The sequence below is a fragment of the Canis lupus genome, chromosome 3 (genome assembly GCF_048164855.1).
Source record: "Canis lupus baileyi chromosome 3, mCanLup2.hap1, whole genome shotgun sequence".
Classification (NCBI taxonomy): domain Eukaryota; kingdom Metazoa; phylum Chordata; class Mammalia; order Carnivora; family Canidae; genus Canis; species Canis lupus.
Genome location: NC_132840.1, coordinates 12,749,492 through 12,771,121, shown reverse-complemented (window position 1 = coordinate 12,771,121; position 21,630 = coordinate 12,749,492). Strand labels below are relative to the sequence as shown.

Sequence of the window (21,630 nt, the reverse complement as noted above, 5' to 3'; positions counted from 1 at the left end):
AGCGCCACCTACTGGTCACACAGAGGGCCAAGGGCAGAAACCAAATGCCCGCTGTTCTCTGAGGCCAGGATATTATCCCCATTTTACAGATTGGCAAATGGAACTTTTGCTCGCACTTTCCCCCATTCGTTCCATCATCTGTTAGATGCCAGGCACGATACTAGGTGTTGGGGGCTCAGAGAAGCCAGTTCCTCGGAGGGACTGATAGAACGAGTCGGGGAGAAGGGCAAAGACAGAGGTGGAAGGAGTAGAGCGGGCACCCCCGAGGGATCCAGGTGTCCTGGGAAGGAAAGGCTCCACCGACGACAAGCTGGTGATGGTGTGCCGAGGTTCAGAAATTCTGGAGGGGTGCCAAGCTGAGTGGAAGGGCCGTGAGGGTCCATCTGATTCTAAATTCAGAATTCTTTCCCAAACACAGAAGGGCAGGTGCCAGGAAGGGCAGCTTAGCGAGCAAATGAGGGGTTTGGCTGAGTGTGGCTTGAGAGCAAGATACGAGACAAGATGAGCTGCGCACAGGGGCTAAATGGGGCAGGATTCGGGCCGGAGGGTCACTCGCAGTTGGGCCCCAGGGCCACCATGAACCCTGCTCTGCACACCAAAGAGTGTGAACGGTCTCCCCCACAACAGGGAGTCAGGTGTATGTGCTAAGTCAGCCAGCGAGTAAAATGATTGGACGTAGTTGGAAAGATAATCCTGCAGAGCGAGGATGGGGTGACACGAGAAGCAGGGACATCTTCTCAGAGATGGTCACCAAAGCAAGGGATGCTGGCAAAGCAGAGGCCAGAAGAGACGAGAGATACGGGGACACAGACTTGGTTGTGTGGCCGATGAGCTGGAGGTTCAGGGAGCAGTGAGTGGAGCCACCAGATGGCTCCCTGGTTTGTAGTTCGGTCCACCGTTTGTGGAAGCGAAATAAGAGTAGATGTGCGGGACAAGACGATGAGGGTGTTCGTGCCGTGTCAGCCTACGGGATCCCCGCATGGAGCTGCTGGAACGTCGGCGAGGTGAGCCGAATAAAGACCAGTGAGTCCAGGCTGCAGCGAGTGGAGAATTCCTCGAGGGGCTGGGGACCGGTGGCATCATTCCGACACGCCGACACTGGCGGAGACCCTCCATTTGCTGCAAGAGGCGGCCCACAAACCAGCCCAAGACCTGCTGCCTTGCACAAGCATTTCGTCTCATGCTTACGGGCCCGCAGGGGACTGCGGTTAGGCCGGGCAGCTGCTTCAGGCTGTGGGTCAGTGCACTCGGCTTCAGGTCGAGGTCAGATCTGTTTCCCGCGTCTCTCATCCTGCGTGACCCTCCACGACACGGTGGCTACACAGGGCGCACCGTCTTCTGATGAAGAGCAGCCCCCAGCAGGGCTAATGAGCGTGCAGAGTTCGCTTAAGGCCTCGCTGCAGACCCGCACACCGTGGCTGCTGCCTGTCTTTTAAAGAAAGGTCTCAGCGTGGCTGAAGCCAACCAAGCTCACAGGACGAGAGCTAGACTCCAGCACGTCCATGCACTGCCGGGTCACCTGGCAGAGGAACGAGGAGCCGCGGATGCCCACGGACCACAGCCAGTGGAGCTCCTCGCTGGTACAGGCCGTGCTCTGTTCCGTCTCTCTGTCTGCAGCATTGGAGACCCAGCCACCAGCCCCAAGTCCTCCTGGCCGCATGCCTTCTGCTACGGGGCAAAGACCTTTGGGTTCAGATGGACAACCTCGGCTCCGTTTCCTAGACCGTCACACAAGCCCTGAGATCTTGGAAAAGTCAGCTAACCTCTGAGTCTACATCATCTGCTAAAACCTCACCTCCTAAGACTGTCATAAAGACCACATGGGATGATGTGTAAGAAAAACCTTGTCCTGCTTAGGAACCAGCAAAAATCCTTTCTAACCCACACACCTCTCAACAACTACCATTTGTCCTCCAGATTCTTTATCATAAATATCTTATAGATTTTATTTATTTATTCACGAGAGACACAGAGACATAAACAGAGAGGCAGAGACACAGGCAGAGGGAGAAGCAGGCTCCATGCAGGGAGCCTGACGTGGGACCCGATCCCGGGTCTTCAGGGTCACACCCTGGGTGGAAGGCAGCGCTAAACTGCTGAGCCACCAGGGCTCCCCTCCAGATTCTTACACAGTCGTCATGCAGTGGTATCTAGACACAAGAGAAGTTCCTGGAAATCCCCTGGGAAGTAGTGATCAGACCTCCAGCCTCGCTGATTCCAGTTCGCTCAGAGGAGATTGCTTTAGGTGTCCCCGGGTGATTCTAGGGCACCACCGCTGGCATCTACCACACGCTGAGCACTTAACTGGACTAGTTCACTGTTTTGTGGGTTAAAGGTTTAGGTGTGTGCCCTCATGACCTTCAGAAGGAGGAAGGGAGGCTTTCTGTCTCCAGCCAAGCCACCACTGATGGCGGGTGATACGATGCCTGTGTGTGCTGTACCTCGGTGTCCAAATTCCGTTTCACACTCTGGTAACAGATGCAAATGGTCTTACGTACAATGTTTATCCTTGTGATGGCAAATACATACATAAATCACTAGAGATGAAGGACTTTTCCCAAGTGGACACGGCCAGAGTGATTAAAATGTGTGTTTATTCATTTACAAACCTAGTAGCAGGCAAAGAACATCTTAATTAAAATCGGCTTGATCGGGATCCCTGGGTGGCGCAGCGGTTTGGCGCCTGCCTTTGGCCCAGGGCGCGATCCTGGAGACCCGGGATCGAATCCCACGTCGGGCTCCCGGTGCACGGAGCCTGCTTCTCCCTCTGCCTGTGTCTCTGAGCCTCTCTCTCTCTCTCTGTGACTATCATGAATAAATAAATAAAATCTTTAAAATAAAATAAAATAAAATCGGCTTGATCGAAACACAGGGCACGATGTTCCCACTGCGTTCGTGGAGTCGGAAACGCTGGTCATTCTGGGTGCCTAAAGTCACAGGGCTGCTGAGAAAGACCCACGCGGGAAAGTGCCTTAAATGTCCTCGGGACCTCGTGCCGACCCTACAGGGGGGTAGAAAGGGGCTGAGGCACTGCACATTTACAAACGTAAATAAGGAGTTACAGCCCTGTGCCCTAATCACAATGGCATTTCCCGTATCCTAAGAGTAGACCGGAGAACAAAGCGTTCACTGTGCTGCTAGAAACCCCTTGATTGAAACAAGCTGCAGAAAGGCCTTTGATCTGGGGACTGGAAGCTATGGGGCGAGGACGGGAACCCTCAGAATGAGTGAAGTTACTTTTTGTTCTTCCTGTCTACACCCCCCAGGGGACATTCCGGGGCCTTAAGGCCGGAGACCTCGGCTCCAGGTCTTGGTGTGCAAAGGAAATCCCGGCACAGATCTTTTGAAACAGATGCTAAAAATACCCCCTCCCCACCCCTTGCAATCTCTGTCCCCGAGGGTTGCAAAGCTGAGTCCGAGCAGCAGGAGAAGGTCCTATGAAGACATGTGTGATGGTCATGGGTTGAGGGAAGAGGGAAAGCTGTGCCGACCGCTCCTCGCTGCGCGTCGCCCGCAGGGAATCCACGCCTCGACGGTCACCGCGCGGCACCCTCCGCTCCGTGCGGACAGCGGGCTTCCTCCCAGTCCTTAGCCCACGAGCGGCGCGGCATGGCATGGTCACGCCGCTCGGCCGGGAAGCTGCGAGGTTTTCTCCCCACACTGCCGCGTCCGGCCATCGGGCCTGGCTCCCCAGGAATACACCTCGGATGGGTTCGTCTAGTCGCTCGTCTTCGGGCCAGTCGGGTGGCCCCAAGCTCTCAGCCCTTGGCTAGAATGCTCGATCGTTTCTCCAGCACCGAGTCCAGCACGTCCTCTGCGCTCCCGGAGTCTCCGGGCTCAGCAGCCAGAACTCGGGCGCCGCGTCGTGCGAGTGAAGCGGCGGCCCCGCGGGGAGCCACGTCTGCAGCTGGCGGGCGGCCTGGAGCCCCGCGGCCCGCGCTGGCCCGCCCCTCCCTGACGCGGGCGCCTCGGCCGAAAGGGGCCGCAGGGACGCCAGGGGCCTGCGCGGGGCCGGGGCTCGGATCCCACGGGCGGGAAAGGAGGACGAGGCGCAGCCGGCACGGGCCGCCGTAGCCCGAGCACGCTGCCCACTCGGGGGGCGGACTGCACGCCGCGCCGGGCCGGGCTCCGAGCGCCGGGGAGCCCGCCCGGCCCACGACCGCGGCGCTGCGGAGGGAGGGCCGGGCCTGCAACGGGCGGGAACCGCAGCGGCCCGACGGACGGCGCAGGCGCAGGCGCGGCGCGGCGCTCCCCGGGGAAGGGAACCGGGCCGCGCACGGGGAGCGCGGGCGGCGGCGGCGGGCACCTCGGGGCGGGCGCAAGGAGCCCCCTTCCCGCGACCGCGACGAGCCGGGGACGCGGAGTGACGTCGGGCCGCAGCTCGGGGTCTCCAGTCGCGCTCCGAGGTCAGGCCGGGCCGGCAGGCGGGACTCGGCCGCGCCCCGCCAGAGCCTCGCCCAGGAGGCGCCGAGCGCCCGCCGGTCCCGCGCGCCCTTCTGCGGACGGCGGACGTCCCGGCTCCGCCCGTCGGGGTCAAGCGGGCGGGCGGCCGAGCCCCAGCCCCCGCCCCCACTCCCAGCCGCGAGCCCGCGGCCCAGCGCTGCCCAGAGCCCCGGGGCGGGGCCTCGCGAGACCCAAACAAGCCCCACGTGGCAGGGGCGGGGCCGCCTCGGGGACGTCACGGCGCGCGCGTGCGCGGCAGCGACGGCCGGGCGCCGGCGTACCCTTGCTGGGGGCCGTAAAGCGCGGAAGGTCGCGGTCCCGGGCTTCCCCGGAACTTTTTACTCCCTCCGCCCCGCCCCCTTCGCTGCCTCCTCGGCCCCGGTTCTGGCGCCGGGACCGCTCCCGGCAACTGCTGTGGCTGCTGCCCCGCTGCCGCCGGGGCTTGTGCTGCGGCCCGCGGAGCCCGCCGGGGCCCGTGAGGTGAGGACACGGCGGCGGGGCCGCTCCGGCCTCCGCTCCGCGCGCGTCTCAGCGGCCCCCTTCCGCTCCGGGCTCCCGGGGGGGGGGGTCCCGGCCGCCCCCGGGTCGCGTCGCTTGCGCCAGCTCGCCTCGGCCTCGGGCGTCCGGGCCGACGGGGGTCCGCCCCGTTTCTCCCCTCCGGCCGCGGCGTCCCGGGCCTGGGGAACCCGTGCCCGGCTGCCCCGGGCCTGCGCAGCGGCTCCTCCGGGCGTCCGCGGCGACCTCGCCGGGGTCCCCGGCCTCGGGGTGCGCGGCCCCTCGCGCGGACGAGGCGGGTCTCGCCGGGGCTGGCTCCCCTGCGGGTGCAGTCGCTTCCCGCCTGGAGACGCGCGCCCCTCCGGTGCTTCCCGGATCGGCGGACGGCTGCGGAGAGCGGCGGCCGCGTTACCGGGAGAAGCGTAGGCCGGGCAGGGAGCTGTGTTCGCGGCGCGTGACCGCTCGGGGCCGACGGGAAGGACACAGGTCAGCGCCGGGACCCTCGAGTGCATTTGCCGGGGCGTGGAAGCCTGACGTCCGGGGGACGGGAGCCGGGCCACGGGGCGCACTTGGCCGGCGCTGGGCATTTGCGTTAAGTTCCTAAACTTGCCTGATCACCTGGGGGCACTTGTTGAGGATTACACACCAGGACCAGTAGGGTCAGGCTCTCCAGAGACGCAGCCTGGGCTAGAGACGTGCCAGGTGGCTCTTAGGCTGAGGCAGGTGGGGGGAATGTTGATCGACCCCCACTCACCGGGCCCCCTGGTCCCCAGCGGCCCGTTCGCACACGCGCCGTGACCATGCAGAGGAACAACTCAGGGCCTTGGAGCTGTCCTCTCGCCCTTGTTGGTGTGCGCGGATGTGAGCGTATCTAGGCCCCATACGGAGGTTGCTGGGCAGGTGTTTTTCTTCTTAGTAGAAAACATTGTGGGGTCATCTTAGTTTTAAAAAGGTGTAGTGTATTTTAGGGGTGCCTGGCTTGTTCAGTCGGAAGAGCACGTGACTTGCTGGTTAGTTGGAGTGGTGTAGAGGTTACTTAAATAGAACCTAAGGTAGGTGCCGCCGCACACCAACGTCCGTAAAAGGTGCTGTAAACCCGGTGGCATCTTTTATTTCTCGGTCTTTGCCATCTTCAGTTTCTTCTCTACTGGCTTTTTCCCGCCTCTGCTTGCAAGCTTTGCTTTGGTTTTGCTGCCAAACCTACAGGGATACTCTGGTGCCTTCCTTCTTTGTTTATCCACTTAAAATCCTCTTCTGTTCTTGTTTGCCCTCACCACTTCGGTGACTCTCTCTCTGAAGGTCACGATGCACACGAGGTCACGAATCCTCTCCTCGGTTCTTATCGCCAGAGGCTTTTTAACATAGTTTCTTCCATCTGGGACCTCATCTGTCATCATGCTGCTTCTGGGACTTTTGCAGTTCCTTTTATCCTGCCGGGGGTGTGCCTGGTGGTTCTGTCCTCACAACTACCCTTTCTTTATTCATCTGATCTTATTTGAAAGGTAGCAGGGAGGAACGTTCTAGGGTAGATTCGGTGGTGCCGGCCTGGCAAGGTTTGACTCCTGGCTCTGCCACTCACTGGCCTTCGAGAATCATAGATGCGGTACTTCTCTGTGTCTCAGCTTCCGGGAGTGTAGAAAAGAAGTTCTGATATCTGCCTCCTAGGATTGTGAGGCTTGAGTCAGCTGTACACACGAAGCAGCATCTAGCAAGCCGATTGTAACTGCCTATGAAAATAGTACCATTTTCTTTTTTAAAATGCTTTCACGTGATTTAGATATCCCGTCAAATCTGAGGGCCTGGCCTTGAGACCTCCGAGTCCTCATTGAGCTTTTTCCCCTGTCGTGCATTCTCTGTCCATTCATCAACGTGTATTTCCTGGGTGCCTACCCTGAATGCTGGGAAAATCATGATATAATTGGTCCGGGCTCCCAGAGAGCTCCATTACAATAGGAGCTAGAAAGTACCACTTACTGGGTGCTTCTTAGGTGCCAGTCGCCGGGTTGTTCCTTACTGTCAGATGGAGTGTCTGCAGCAGGTGTGCGAGGTAGGTAGTCCTAGCTCACCTTCTGGATGAGGAGCCCAAGGGCCAGAAACGGTCTGACTTGCTGAAAGTCCTAGAGCCAATGAGAGGTGGGGGAGGTTTTCAGGCCCACAGCTGTCTGCCTCAGGAGCCTGCATGGTCAGCTGGGTTGTTGCGCTGCTTCCCTGAGTGGCGAACAGACCACGAGAGAGCCCGGGAAGCTCTGTGCTGGGAGAAGTGCGGGTGATAGGGGAGAATGTGGAGGCGTCACCCGCCTCAGCACTGGGGGAGAGGAGGTCTGATCCGGTGTCAAACAGGCTGAGAGCTGAGGGGATGACCTTCGTTTGAGGGTCGGGGGGAGTGGCAGGAACTAGACTACTTGGTTAGAGGAACAGTGTGCCCAGAATCCTGTCCCGTTTGAGGAATTGATTACAAGTAGTTCAGTCTGGAGAGAGAGAGAGAGGGAGAGAGAGACCGACCGACCAACCGACCGACCAGGGACGACAAGTGAGCCAGATGGTGAAGCATCCTGCACTTCCTGTTAAGGAGATGGCCTTTTCCTGAGGACATCAGAGGGTCATTGAAGAGTTTGAAGCAAGGGCGTGAAGCAAGATTTTCACTTGAGAAGACCGGCTCAGAGTCCTGTCAGGATTGTGGGGGGTGGGGAGGAGAACGGTGGGCAGAAGCCCCGTCATGACGGAAGCTTCTGCAGTAATCTGAGCAGGGGCGCGGCCTGTACTCTAGCTGCGGTGGGGATGAGAGAAGTGTAGCGTGTGGAAGCGTTGCTCCTTGCTGGCGGGCCGCGTGGAGGAGATGAGAACCCTCGGTATTACCCAGGGTTCCCGTATATGGTGTCGCTGGGGACGCAGGAGTGGAGCAGGTTTGGAGATTGAGGAGGATGGGCGTCCCTGTTGGATGTGCTCAGTTTGACCTCCGGGAACCCAAGTGGACACGGCCGGGGTTCAACTAGAGGTGGGGCCACGCGTCACGGTAGGCGGTGAAGTCACCCTGGAGAGTAGCGGACCGAGGGGAGAGGCTACTCCCGGAGCACCCCGAGGGACATGGAGTCGGAAGGTCGGGCGGGGGAGAGAGGCCGGCGAAGACGTGACCAGGGGGCAGTAGGAGTCCGAATAAAACGGGGCAAGAGGGTGTGAGTAGCAGGAGCAATAGGCGCTATGGAGTGCTGGGGGTGGGGGGACGGGGCCACTGGGTGATGGGCATTAAGGAGGACATGTGATGAGCACTGGGTGTTCTATAAGACTGATGAGAATTGCTGGCTTCTATCTCTGAAACCAATAAGCAGTACATGTTAACTCATTGAATTTGAATTAAAAAAACAAAAACAGAAACAATATTTGTCGAGTGAAAAGACGGGTTGTGAGATCACATTAAGAGTCAGTTCTGACATGACCTCCGGCCACTGCAATCACTAAGGAGTAAGGAAAGGTCACAAGACAGGTGGAGACACTCAGGTGGACATCTGGATAGCTCATTGGGACTGGTTGTTTCCTATGAAGGGAAAGCGCTTTTTTTTTTAAGATTTTTCTTTATTTATTTGACAGAGAGCGAGCACACAAGCAGGGGCAGCAGCACAGGGAGAGGGAGCAGTGGGATCCCCACCGAGCAGGGAGCCTGATGTGGGGCTCAATCCCAGGACCCCAGGATCATGACCTGAGCCAAAGGCAGATGCTTAACCGACTGAGCCACTCATGTGCCCCTTAAGATTTTATTTATTTATTTGAGGGACAGAGTGCACGTCTGTGAGCAGAAGGGGCAGAGGGAGAGAGAGAGAATCCCGCTGTGAGGCTCAATTCCACGACACCCAGACCGTGACCTGGGCCAAAACCCAGAGTCGGACGCTCAACTGAGCCACCCAGGTGCCCTGACGGGAAATCATAATCTCCTATGTGTGTGTGTGGTTTTTTGTTTTTTTGTTTTTTTTTTTTTTGCCAAGACCATAATTTTTATAATTCAGAATTTTTAAAATTCAAAATCATTCTTTGAAGACTGTTACGGAGCTTTTGTTCCATTTCTGAAATTGGTTGGGAGGACTCAAGCATATGAAAACGCTGAGGGTCAGAGGGGAACCCCGAAGGTACGTGGAAGAGGAGCTGGCTTGACAAAGCTGGGCTCAGGGGAAGGAGGGAGAGGTTTCTGGGGGACTTGTGCGGGCGTGAACTTTTGATCCTCTGAGGGAAGGAGAGATGGTTAGATGGTTAGAGATGCAAGTGGGATGATGGTAGAGTTTCGTGGGGCGGGGGGGGGGGGGGAGATGAGATGGGTTATGTGCATGGGAGGAAGGAAGAAAGGAGGCCGGGTCTGAGGTTGGGAGAGGAACAGCGTGGTGGGTTCAGATCTGCCTGTGGCCGAACCCTTGGTGGCCCGGGGCTAGGTAGGGGTGCCTGCTGGCCAGAGCCGGGAAGGAGCAGGGTCCTCTGAGGGGAGGAGAAGGAGGATGCCCGCCTTCCCTCCTGATGGCGAGCGCGGTGGGCCGGGGCTGGCCCTGTGGCGGCTTCTGTTTGAGACAGCTGGACAGGGACGGGGGTGGGGGTGGGGGGTGGGGTGGCGTGAGGCCTGGTGACTGCCTCAGGGTAGCCCAGTAATCAGCCCTGGTTGGATGGGGTTTGTCTCGGGACCCGAGTGGGCCTGCTTGGTCTCCTTCTGAGATCCTGTGTGGTGGACGGGCACCCGGGCCTTGGCCTTGGGCTAGTTGGGCTGTTCGGGGCCCACCGTGGGTCCTGGCCTGGGAGTGGCATGCTGCTGGGCGCCCTGCGTGCCAGGGCTCTGCTCTGGAGTCTCTGTTTTCCCAAGCTCGGTGACCCTGCCATCTCCAGGCAGGTCTGACTACAGTTTCTGGAACTTTGGACAGGCCTCCGTTTTGCCGGGAGAACAGTTCTCCCCGGTGGCCCAATCCTGTACCCTCTCCTTTCTCTGCCTTACAGTGTTGATTGTCTCGTAGACTCGTGGGCAGGGTCCCAGCCTGTGACACCCGAGGGTGCGTGAGAAGCCCACCTCGCCTGACCCTCCCCTGCTTCTGGGAAGAGGCCCGATGGACCTGAGTCCCCAGCCCGGGGCCTGTGCAGACCCGGGGCCCACCGTCCCTCATTGTGGCGTTGGGTCCTCTCTCTCTCCTCTTCCAGGACCTCATTCTTTGTCCCCACCTCTCCTTCCTCCTCACCCCTGCCCTTCCCACCAGCAGTGAAACAGCGTCCACGGCCTGAGCCTTTGCCAGCGAAGAGTCTTGCTCTGCTCCCATTCTTTCCTGCTTCTGGCTGGGTTTTCTGCTCCCTTCAGAGCAGGATGTGAAGGAGCAGTCTGCGCTCCCTCACCTCCTCACTCTGGAGCTTGCCCTGTCCGCGTTTCATCCCGAGCACTCTCCTGCGAAGGTTGTTCTTTTTGAGGACATCAAGGGCCTCTGTTGTCAAGTCCCAGTGGAACTAGGCCATCTTGCTGCACCCCTGGGCACCCCCAGTAGTGAACCTGCTTCCTGAAACCCTTTTCTCTCTTGGCTTCCGTGACCCTCTGCCCAGTTCTCTTTCTGCTTCGCAGCGGCTCCTTCTCCGTCTCTTGAACCCCTTGTGTTTGTCTGGACGCTCTGTGAGTCTGCCCGGTACTTTGCTTCTCTTTCCGAGCTGTATCTGCTGGGGAGCCTCAGGGTTCTTCTTGTTGCCCGGCATGCCGGGTCTCCAGATACCCCATGTGGTCCCCAAGCTTCAGGCCTGGATGTCTAGCTGCTGCTTGGCCTTTCCACGCGGAAGCCCGCGAGGCGACCTGCCTTGACACCTCAGAGGGGGACGTTTGCTTGTCTGCGCACGCGTACCTGTGCCCTCCTCGGCCTCCCTCCCCAACCCTGGTCCTTCACACTGTAGTCCCTGGCACCGGTTACTTAACCCAGAAACCCCGCCGCCGTCCTTGTTCCTCCCCTCGCCCCATTTTAACATCCCGTTTGTCGGCAAGTGAGTTCTGTTGTTTCACCTCGAAAATAATCCAGTCGTGGCTCTGACTTCGCCGCCACCATCCTGCTGGGAGCCCCCGGGCCCTGCCGCTAGGACTGCGCAGTAGCTTCCTAGCCCTGCCTTCCCTCCGGTCGTGGAGTCCGCGCCCGCCCTGGAGCCTGACTGATCTTGGACAAGCAAATCCGGTCATGCCATTCTCTGCTTTGGTATCTTCCTCTGCACTCGGAGCAAAGCCCCCGCTCGTCACGATGGCGTCCGAGCGCCGTGTGTCGTTGCTTTCTGCCTGCCTCTCCAGCCTCGTCTTGGGTCATGTCCGCCTCGCTCCTGGTGCTGTGGGCCCACCGGCCTCCCTTCTGTGCCCGGACTCCTCGGGGTCGGCCTCACCTCAGGGCCTTGGCACGTGCGTGTGCCTCTGTCTGGGAGACCATACAGCTGGTTCTTGTTCACCGTCAGGTGGCTTTTCCAAGGTCACCTTCTCCCGAGCATCCTGTCTTACAGGTGCCTTCAGTTATTCCAGCACATTGGCCTCGGTCCTCGGTTTATGAGGGTTTATGAGCGTAGGGGGGCCGCCCCCCCCCCGCCCGTCGGCACCCTCCCCCACACTCAAACCCCCCCCCCCCCCCCCCCCCGCCTCTGTGTCTCTGACGAAAGTTGCATAGAGGCGAGGACCTCCTCCCCGTTGTCCACTGCTGGGCGTACAGCTAGTGAAGCGTCTGGAAGTGTGCAGATGCCTCAGACACGCGCCGAAAGCACGATTGTCTTCCTTTGTTGCTTCTTTTCGTTTCCCCATTAATCCCGTGCGTTGAGTACAGCGGGATAAGATCTGGTTGCTCTCTCCATCTAGTGTGAATGCCGGGGATCTCCCTAGGCGGGTGAGAGCACGTCTCCCAGGCCGCCGACGGACGTGATGTTCCACCGGTTGCTGTCGGTGGTCCGAAGACAAAGGACCGGCCGAGGATGGCAGAACTGGTCGTCGGGGAGAAGCGGCGCGTCTGCTGCCGAGGCGCATTCTGTCGCCCTGCCTGCCCAGGCGCAGGTCGTCATCTGCGGCGGGGGAATCATGGGCACATCCGTGGCCTATCACCTCTCCAAGATGGGGTGGAAGGATATTGTCCTTTTGGAGCAGGGCAGGTAAGGACCTGAGGGCACGCGGCTCGGGGCTCCCCTCACCCCCCCCCACACACACACACACGTTGTCCTGCCAGTAGCTAACCTGACTGATGATTGGCGCTAAGTAGCCTGAGAAGAACCAGAGAGAGCGAGATCTCCTGTCCGCGGTTTCGGAGTACGTGATACCCCCATTTTCTGGCTTTGGGAGAGGTGGCAGGTTCCGACTCGCCAAGTATCCAGAAAGGGTGTGTTTCATTTCAGGGTCACGGCACGCCATACCCTCTTGTCCTCTTTGTTGTTGTACACAGCAACAGAAACCCTCAAGAGCCTCCTCTGTGAGCCCAAATGAAACCGGCTACGTCCCGCCTGATTTCTGTTCCCTTTTGTCCTTGAATCCGCTTCTTTTAGAGCCACGGTAGATTTACAGGACAAATGGGAAGGCGGTGCCGCGCTCCCGTATGCCTCAGCCCCGTGCGCACCTCGGATGAACATCTGAGGCTGGGATCGCCGTTAAATAGAACGAGTCAGCGTGGATGCCTTTTTATTAACTGAAGTTCATACTTTGTCCCAAGTTGTTTCACTCTTCCCCTAATGCCCCTCTTCTGTTCTATTGCCTACCAGAAATTGGATGACCTTTAACCCGTCTGTTGTATTTATTTCTGAATAGGCAATACATTTACACGATTCAGATTGAAAAGTGTAAAAGAGTGTACAGGGAAAAGTCTGCCTCCCATCCCTGACTTCTAGCTGGAAGTTCCCCTCGCTGGAGGCAAGTTAAGTTCCTTGTGTATCGTTCCAGATAGTCCCCATGTACATGAGCAAATCTGTATGGGTCAGTTTGTATATGTGTGCCTGGGTATTTGTTTTATTATTTTTTTCTCTTTTTTTATACGAGTTAGTAGCATACCTCAAACAGTGTCGCCCCGCCCTTGCTTTTTCATTAGGATTGTTCCATAGTGTTGCATAAAAGCTTCCTCTCGTTCCTTTTTTTATGGCTGTGTAGAGCGTCCCAGGGTAGAGGGGAACTCCAGACTGTTCGATCCCGCTCGTGTCGCTGGATATGTAGGTTGCTTCCATCTTTCGATATTACAGACAATGCCGTAATGAGGATCTTTGAACTAGTTGTGCTCACAGGTGTGGGAGTCTACCTAATAGTGTTCTGGATGCCTCCTGCAGGCTGGCTGCTGGCTCTACGAGGTTCTGTGCTGGCATCCTGAGCACCGCCAGGCACTTGTCCATCGAGCAGAAGATGGCAGACTATTCCAACAAACTCTACCAGCAGTTAGAGCAAGAAACGGGCATCCAGACAGGTAAGCAGGTAGTCCCCCGCTTACCGGTCTGCCTGTGCCCAGAGTCTGGCACTCAGCACTTGACGTGGCCCGACACCACGTTTGCCTGGAGATTCGGTGGTTAAGGCTGTGCGTGAGCCTGGGCTCTGCCGCTCGCTGTGGTCTTACCTTGGGCAAGTCTGTTAGCGTGTTGAGCTGTCTCTGGCACCCCTTCCCATCAGTCGAGGGCATTCTGTCCTCGTCCCAGATACTGCCCAGAGCCTGTAGTTCTTAGGATCTTGAGGGTCTCCTGCCCCATTTCCTATTCTTTCACTCCCTGGAGCACATACAGTAAGTGGCCACGTTTGGCTCCTGAACGAAGAAGCCGAGGAAATACTTCCGTTTCGGTGCTTGATGGTGAAATCGTGGTGTTTCACCAGGTGCTCTTAAGGCTGCTTCTGACTAAGAAGCTTAAACGTAGGTTACTCCTTCATGTGTGTCATTAAGGGAAAGGAAACCCAGGGAATCGTGAGCTAAGTAGGACTGGAGCCACGGGATGGTCCCGCACGATCTCAAGTTAGGAGCCTGTCTGTCAGCGTGTGTCAGGGGATGGATTGGTCGGAAGCCCAGGGTCAAACCGAGCATCGTGGCTGATGAGAAACTGTTTGGTGGCCACGGGAATTGTCCTGAGGAAGTAGCAGGGCCTAGTGATGAAATTCAGGATGCTCGTCTACGTCAGCATTGCTCTTTTGAAGACCTGCATGATTCAGATCACAGATAATTCTAGACCCCATCCTGACAAGGAACAGTAAAGCGGCTCTGCCATGTGACCCCAGCGTAAGCACAGTTTGTGGTTTCCTTTGCTGGCCGACTTAGAAATTATGTGACCCGTGATAGAGTTTTCATTGGGAAGGTGAGATTTGAATTATTAGAAAGTTTGATGACGGACTAAGGCTTTGTGGCATTTCCCTTTCATATGATTCCTACTCTGGTGAAGTGTAACGTTGTCCGTAGATCCTAGATTAAGACCCGATGTCTAGAGACTGGCATCGGGTAGGTGTGTTAGTGGGGAGAGGAGCTAGAGGTGGGGAGGGAAGAGGCCCTACGCCGTTGAGCACATAAGCGGAGCTCCCAGGCTGGCCCTGAGAGTGGGCGCCTCACTTGCCTCGCCCTGGTCCCCGCCTGGTAGATGGGCCTGACTTGGCCAGGCTTCCTTTTGAGAGGCAAGGCCTCTGGGTGCAGATAGTAAAAGTAGTTCCTGCTGCCTCACCACCTCTGGCTTTTGTTAGGGTTGCTGCCTGCTACACGCAGGACATGTGGGAGGGAGTCCCTTTGGGTTAGATTTAATTTGATGGCAACAGGTACTCACGTCGGGTATTAAGCAGAGTTTGAGTCAGAAGGGGGTCCACATAAGGGGCCCTGAGCTGGAACTGCTGACTTCGGGTGCCCTGGTTCGGTCCCTGGTGCTTTGCCGAGCCTTGCATTGTTTACCAAGCCCAGCCTGCGTGCTAGAGGGACAGGGGTCCTAGGCCTCTCTTCCATAAGGTAAGTTAGTCTCACTTCAGGTCTGGGTCACTGTCAGGAGCCCCGTAGTGGGGCTGGTGTCTCTTTGATGCTGGTGGGCAGTGAGAGAGGTGGGGGCGGGGGCGGGCTCTGGGGATCATCCTCCATCTGTCACCCCCATTGCAGTTCAGCAGTGGTGTGGTGAAAGGGGACGTGGGGTCCCCCGCTGGAGAACTGTGTTACCTGGCAGGATGCGCAGGTTGCGCTGCATGGATTGCTGCCAGCCAGTGGACTGCTTTTGAGACATTGTGAAGTCAAGTGACCTATGTACAGCCTGGATTTCCCGATACTACATGCTAATCCTCAGAGGACGGTGCATTGAAGTGACGTGTGTGATTGGTACCTAAATATCCTGACACACAGTCCTTCATCCAGATCTGGTTGCCCACACGGATCTTGTCTCTCCAAAGTTACGTGTCGTTTTGTTGATGCTGTTTATTTAACTGTGTATCATAGAGTCTTTGTACTACCTTTTGTATTGGGGATTGTCTTTCTGCTATACGTGTTTATTTCTTGTTTCCTCAAATACAGAAATCCTCAGAGGATGGTGCATTAAGTGATCTTGATTATGTGGTTTTTGGTCAACGCCTATTTGGCTCTTCTGAGAAAAGCCTCTTTCAGGTGATTTTTCTCTTGGAAAGAGAGCAGCGAAGTCTAAGGAGTGGAAAGTTTCTGAATTCACCAAAGTGAGGACATGTTTGGGTTTGTTTCTGGTTTAGAGCCCTGCTGAGTTCCCTCCTGCGGCGCATGCCTGAACTGGACACTCTGGAGATCATGAAGTTGGTGAACTGCCCGAGACCTTCACCCCAGACATGAGGTGCATCCTAGGCGAGTCTCCTTTGGTGCAGGGCTACTTTGTCCTGGCAGGAATGAACTCTGCTGGCATCTCCTTTGGTGGAGGGGCTGGGAGGTAAGTGTTCCTGCTGACACCCTGCTGGTGGGGTTGCTTCCTTCCTAGAGTTACTTGTTCCTGATGTTGTGTGTAATGTCCAGGTGTAACCTGGTATGTTAATGAGGAGGTACACCTAATTTGAGAGTTGTCCGTTTCAAAGTAATCACTGTGGATGTTCCAGAAATGTCATTGTGCAAAGTGGGAATTCCTCTTTTGAAATTGGTCTCAGAGACTATGGGATATACTTTTGTACTCAATGTTGGCCATTCAGTCATCTGGTTATTTAAGATGTAAGGTTTGGAAGACAAATTGATGAGGTTGTTATAGACACATTATTCTATCTACTGATTCATGGATGCAGTTTCTCAAAAAAATAGCTGAGTAAATAAAGTCCAGTGACTGAATTTGTTAGATCCATATAGTGAAAGATCACTGGTGCTTCACTCCCTTTTCTTCGCTCCCTGCTGTGTGAACAATATGGAGAGTCTGTTTTGCACCCCACTGTGGGCTCTTATATAAGGGGTGATATTTGCAGTCCAGCTTCTTACTATGAAATCAGTTGTCAGGCAGGAGGGGTGGTCAGATCCAGCGACAGCGATAGTAGCCTCAGGATGATCATCAGAGGCTCTGTCTGGTCTGCTACCCCTGCGTGGAGGTTACTTAATGCCCCTATATTCCCTTGGTTTCCACATGGTTTTCTTGGTCTTTAACAGGATAAATGGATTTATGGAAAGTGTTTACCCTTTGTGATGGCAAATACAGGTAATTGAGGTACTAGAGATGAGGAACATTTCACCGGGCAGCCCCGGTGGCACAGCAGTTTAGCGCCACCTGCAGCTCAGGGCGCGATCCTGGAGTCCTGGGATCGAGTTCCACGTCGGGCTCCCTGCATGGAGCCTGCTTTTCCCCTCTGCCTGTGTCTCTGCCTCTTTCTCTTTCAGTGTCTCCTCCCTGCATGGAGCCTGCTTTTCCCTCTGCCTGTGTCTCTGCCTCTTTCTCTCTCAGTGTCTCTCATGAATAAATAAAATCTTAAAAAAAAAAAAAAAGATTTCACATGTGGACACAGCCAGAGTAATTAAAATGTCTATTTATTCATTTACAAACTTAGTAACATGGAAATCTGAATTGGAATCTGGCTTGATAGAAACACAGTGCACAATGTTAATACCGTATTCGTGGAGGCAGAAATGCTCAGTCACCCCAGATGCCTAAAGTCACCAGAGCTCTTGAGAAAAATCCCATCCCCTAAAGTGCCTCAAATATCTTCAGCACCACAAGCTGACACTACATGTGTAGAGAGGGGCTGAGTGGACCGCACATTTACAAACATAAAGGAGTTACAGCCCTGTACAATAATTACAATGGCATTTCTTATATCCCAAGAGTAGACCAGAGAGTAAAGTGGTAACTGTGCTGCTAGAAACCCCTTGAGTGAAAGAAGCCTCAGAAATTTTCTACCCCACACCTGTTGGTCTAGGGAAGGGAGGTTATGGTGCAGTGGATGGGAGCCCTCAGATTGGAGTTTCTTTTCGACCTTCCTGTCTACACCCCACCATGGGACATTCCGGGGTAAGGCACGAGAACCGGGCTAGGAGAGAGGTGCTCCGATCTCCAGTTCTTGGTGTGCACAGGAAATCTGGCACAGATCTTTTGAAACGGATATTAAAAATACCCTCCCTACCCTCTTCTAATTTCTGTCCTTGAGAGACAGGACACCAAGAAGGCAGAAAAGGGTTGTGAAGGGCAAAATAGGTACATCTAAATGAGAAAGCAAGCCCATGAAGAAACGCGTTCTCTAAGGGACGTAGATTCTTTACTCAGAGAAGTCAAGAATATTATACAATGAATAACTGATGTTTAGTGGACAAAGAGAAGGCAAACACATAGAAAAATATTTCATTCTCTTGAAAAATAGTGCATTTGTAGTGATGAGGGACTGCAAATGCAAGCCCCATACAGGTGACAGGAAGCCTCACAACTCAGCACCTTAAAGTGAATGAGGCTGAGGTGGGGGTTGCTGGAGAGGCGCTGCCGGCAGGCCCAGAGCCTGCTCCCAGCCCCAGCAGCGCATGGCTAGCGTGTAACACTCCTGTGTCCTCCACCCTCACGTGTCCTCCACGGTTCCCACCCCTCTGCTGTGTGCTCCTGAGTCCTTGTGCCTGCAGAGGACAGTTCTTGACTCCTGAAAATCTTCCCTTTATCATGCTGATCAAAGCTGCTTAAATCAAGCTGGGGAGGGAGGCAGGTGCAGAGGGGGTGCACAAAAAGAAATGAAAACAGTAGAAAGTTCTTCAGTATTAAGCACTAGTGACCAAGCCTCCATCTTGGATGTAAGGAGATCCTTACTAGTTATACTGGCCAAGCAGCTACAAAGAAAAGTCAACCTGCTAGCGCACCCTGAAAGTGTGCCAGTGCAGTTCTACCAGGACACAGCCTTCCAGGGGCAAAACCAAGACTACAGGTTATGCAAGATTCCCTTTTATCTCCCTTAGGTTCTCAGAGGAGGGGGAAGACTCACTCAGATGCCAGCATGTGTGTCCCTCAGGCAGAGGATGAACAGAGCAGGGTGGTAGGTGAGCTCTTCAGTGAAGCAAAACCACCTTCCAAAAGTTGCTGTCATTCCTGCCACATCCGTGCTGGTGGTAGGGGTAATGTCTCAGGTGCACTCAGAGGCAAGGTAATGGAGAAAGTGGTCCAACTACTGGTCTGTACAAGAAGGTAAAATCCCGGGACAACAGGACTTCTGGTGAGAAGCCAAGTGACCAGGCTCCCCTCCTGCAGAAATGGGACAACTGAGATTAATCCCCAAGCTTCATGGTCTCTGGGTCCCTGGCTTGAATGGCAGCTCTTGTATTAGGGGGTACAGCCCCCACCACGGCAGAGCACTAGAAATGTAGTGGGAATTGTTTGGTTCTCTCTACTGTCGCAGGTCCTGCCTACGCTTTGTGTTTCTAGGTTCAAAAGGAAAAGAGCAGAACCCTTGCCTGAAGAGAGCACAAGAGGGGACCATGGATTATTTCAGAGAGAAAAAGGACCAGCAACCTGAAACCAGAGTCCTGCTGACAATTCTCAGGAATCCAGATCCCACAAATCTCTAGGAAGAGATGAGCGGTCACACAAGGTAAATGTGTGTGTCACACAAGGCCCAGCACATGTGGCCCTGCTGGAATGACAATGACAATGTTCTGACCATCAGCTATGCTGGAGACAGGAGAGTCACCCTCTTCAGTGTTAGGACCAAAGAGAGAAACTACCAGATTCATATTGTCAATACCTGAATTAACCAAAAGAGATTTCAAGAGAGAGTTTTAAGGAGCTAAAAGCAAAGTGTGTATGTCAGGGCACTAAAGTGATGCCTCAGAAAATTAACATCTTGCCAGAGTCTTAAAAGTGTGACCCCTATTTATGGACAAGATGTAACTTACACATAAGTCTAGAATGGTCTTTTAGATTCAACCCCAAATATTTACGAGGAGGAGTGTGGTGCGGAGCATGGGATACCTTCGGTGCCTCATTGCCTGTTTCCGTCTTCCTTTGTCAGTGAGGCCCTGCTGCTCAGCCCGGTGCCTGGTTCCTGCTCATCACAATGGCTGCCCTCTGCTCTCCAGCAGGGCCGCACCTCTCCCCTTCGCTACTCCCTACCTCAAGGAGCATCGCTCAGCAAACAGAACTCTACCTACCTAGTCCCTTAATAAATCAACTAAAGCCTTTCTTTAAAAAGCGGACACGGCTGTCAATGATCAAGTAGGGATTGTCTGGCTGGGGAGTGTAGAAGGAATCTGTCTGATGAAGTGGGTAAACTGATCCCAAGAAATGCCACAGCAGAGAGACACACCTGAGAACTGTAAGCTGCTCTAAAAACAAAAGGCCCTTGTTTAGGATACTTAAAGATCTCTCAGAGCTAATGCTTCTAAGATACCAAGACAACAGTTTAAAATCAGTAACAGCAAAGGCTGGGTAGTGGTCTGTGATGGTCTTTCACCCCTTAGGAAACAGACCCCGCCTAAAAGTGTGGAGGGCCTTCTTGTACCCCTACCCCCACCCCCACACTTTTCCCATTAGAGACCCAGACTGTGGGCTAGCTGGCCACCCCACTCAGAATCCTCTGCGCAAAAAAAAAAAAAAAAAAAAAAAAAAAACCCTCTGCACACTCAGGTGGACCACCTCTGCGTGGACATGTCTGTTCTGGGCCAGAGGAAACAAAACTCGGGAGGCCAGCAGCTCTCCTGAACTCAGCACAGCCAGCAAGGTTTGGTTCCTCCCCAGTACAGTACTAGTTGCTGAGCGAGCCAGCTGGCTACAATGGGCCAGGCGAGGGAGGACAGACCAAGTCCCATGTGCTTGGGGAAGGGGGGGGGGGTCAGGCTGGGACGACAGCATAGAGCAGCAGCAGCATTCTAGCAGCAGAAAACCACCTCAGGGCCACCTTCTGAGATCAGACCCTTTCAGCTGGGAAAAGCAACACAAAAGGCAACATGGTTTTCCCTTTTAAACACTGGCTTATTTACAGAGGCCTCCAACCCTCTGAGAAATGAGTGAGACATGAAAATTTTAGGCAGGGGGCCCTGGCCTGACAGTCTAGTAACTGGGTCGGTAGGGAGGCCAGGATGGTGCCAGATTAACCATTGACTACAGACCAGGTAACGTCCACGTGGCGCCTCTCGTGAGTGAGGTAGATGGTCATCCTCTTGCTAGAGGTATCAGGGTGCCAACCCACGGCACGATGGAAGAGAATGATCTGCCCGGCTCAACAGCACAGGCTTTTGCCCAGGGCCGACTGAAACCCACAGCAACCCTCCAAAACAAACAGGTTACTCCGGGCAAGGTGGCCTCACGGAGCTGGACTCTTGCCCTGAGGCCTGCACACCACCAGCCTCCCTGGCTTTGAAACACAGCAGGAGAAATCAGACCGCCATGGTTACCTATTTCCAAAGTGGAGTTTGCGCCTGTCCTGCCTGTCAGGCTTCGTGTCACCACGGGGCTCGGGGGGGGAAGAGCCCAGAGTGGCATCAGATGGAGGCTGCAAAAGGGATAAGGGAAGGGGGAAGAAGGAGAGAGGTTGCAAAGCAAAAGGTTTAAAAGCCGGTGAGGTTAAAGATCCCATCAAGGAGCTGAGAGCGGGACCAGGAGGAGGAGGGGCCCTGCAGTAGGGGGCAGGCGGGCAAGCAAGACTGGCGGCCATTACTTCCCGTGCAAGTCACTCAGCTCCACGTCATCCTTTCGGCGCTTGTGGGTGAAGAGTGAGGTGACTGGGTAGAGCTTGGCCTTGGCCTGGAACCGGTGTCCTGCGATGTCAATCTCATATTCTCCCCGGTTGATGAAATCTGCTGTCACCACCTGTTCTTCTCCAGTGTCCTCGGAAAAGTTGTGCACAAATCCCAGGCAGACGTGGCGCTCCAGGGTGTAGCTGTAGGCGCTGCTGGTAGTCTTGCCCGCGTACTGCCCGTTGCGGTAAATGGGCTCTCCCCACCAGGGCCAGAGGTCCAGGTCTGTGTCGTGATCGTCCAGGATGAACATGGTGAGGCGTTTGTACACTCCGTTCTGCTTCTGCTGCAGCAGGGCATCTCGGCCCATGAAATCCATCCCCTAGGAGAGAAGAGCAAGGCTGAGACGGGACGGACAAGCCGCGTGGCCTGAGAGCAGCCAGGGGCAGGGGCCCCCGGCGTCACAGCGCCAAGCCCCACTCCCAGGCTTCCCACGTGAAGAGCTGCATTCACCATGTAAAAGATCTCCTCAGAGGACTTCTGTAACACAGGCACACATTTTATAAACCGATTTCAACCACAAGACCACATAGGAAAAAAAAAAAGGAAGAAAAATCAAAAATACTTGTCAGATCTTAGAAAAATGTTTATATATACGTACACACACACATATATA

At 55.3% G+C, this 21,630-nt stretch overlaps 2 protein-coding genes across 4 annotated transcripts in view; one reads left to right on the top strand and one right to left on the bottom strand.

The window, feature by feature from the left end:
* The first annotated feature begins 3,609 nt into the window (after positions 1 to 3,609).
* Positions 3,610 to 19,470, top strand: LOC140624362 (uncharacterized). Its single transcript, XM_072811156.1, has 7 exons — positions 3,610 to 3,711; positions 4,075 to 4,923; positions 11,762 to 12,048; positions 13,204 to 13,337; positions 15,578 to 15,768; positions 18,243 to 18,871; positions 19,292 to 19,470. The coding sequence occupies exons 1-3, from the start codon at positions 3,610 to 3,612 to the stop codon at positions 11,783 to 11,785; spliced, it is 975 nt and encodes a 324-aa protein (XP_072667257.1). The 3' UTR covers positions 11,786 to 12,048; positions 13,204 to 13,337; positions 15,578 to 15,768; positions 18,243 to 18,871; positions 19,292 to 19,470.
* Positions 16,822 to 21,630, bottom strand: part of PDPR (pyruvate dehydrogenase phosphatase regulatory subunit) — a 36,356-nt gene continuing 31,547 nt past the window's right edge. For all 3 annotated transcript variants that reach the window (XM_072818347.1, XM_072818355.1, XM_072818364.1), the window contains exon 18: positions 16,822 to 21,336. In XM_072818347.1, the coding sequence (XP_072674448.1) occupies positions 20,932 to 21,336 (405 nt within the window). In that variant the 3' untranslated portion in view covers positions 16,822 to 20,931. The remainder of the gene's footprint in view (positions 21,337 to 21,630) is intronic.

Bases quoted from the DNA above. Each gene is read 5' to 3' on its own strand.
- LOC140624362 (XM_072811156.1), top strand. From the start codon at position 3,610: ATGGCATGGTCACGCCGCTCGGCCGGGAAGCTGCGAGGTTTTCTCCCC. The intron at 3,712-4,074 runs GTTCGTCTAGTC...GGGCCGCCGTAG, and splicing joins CAGGAATACACCTCGGATGG to CCCGAGCACGCTGCCCACTC. The intron at 4,924-11,761 runs GTGAGGACACGG...CTCTCCATCTAG, and splicing joins AGCCCGCCGGGGCCCGTGAG to TGTGAATGCCGGGGATCTCC.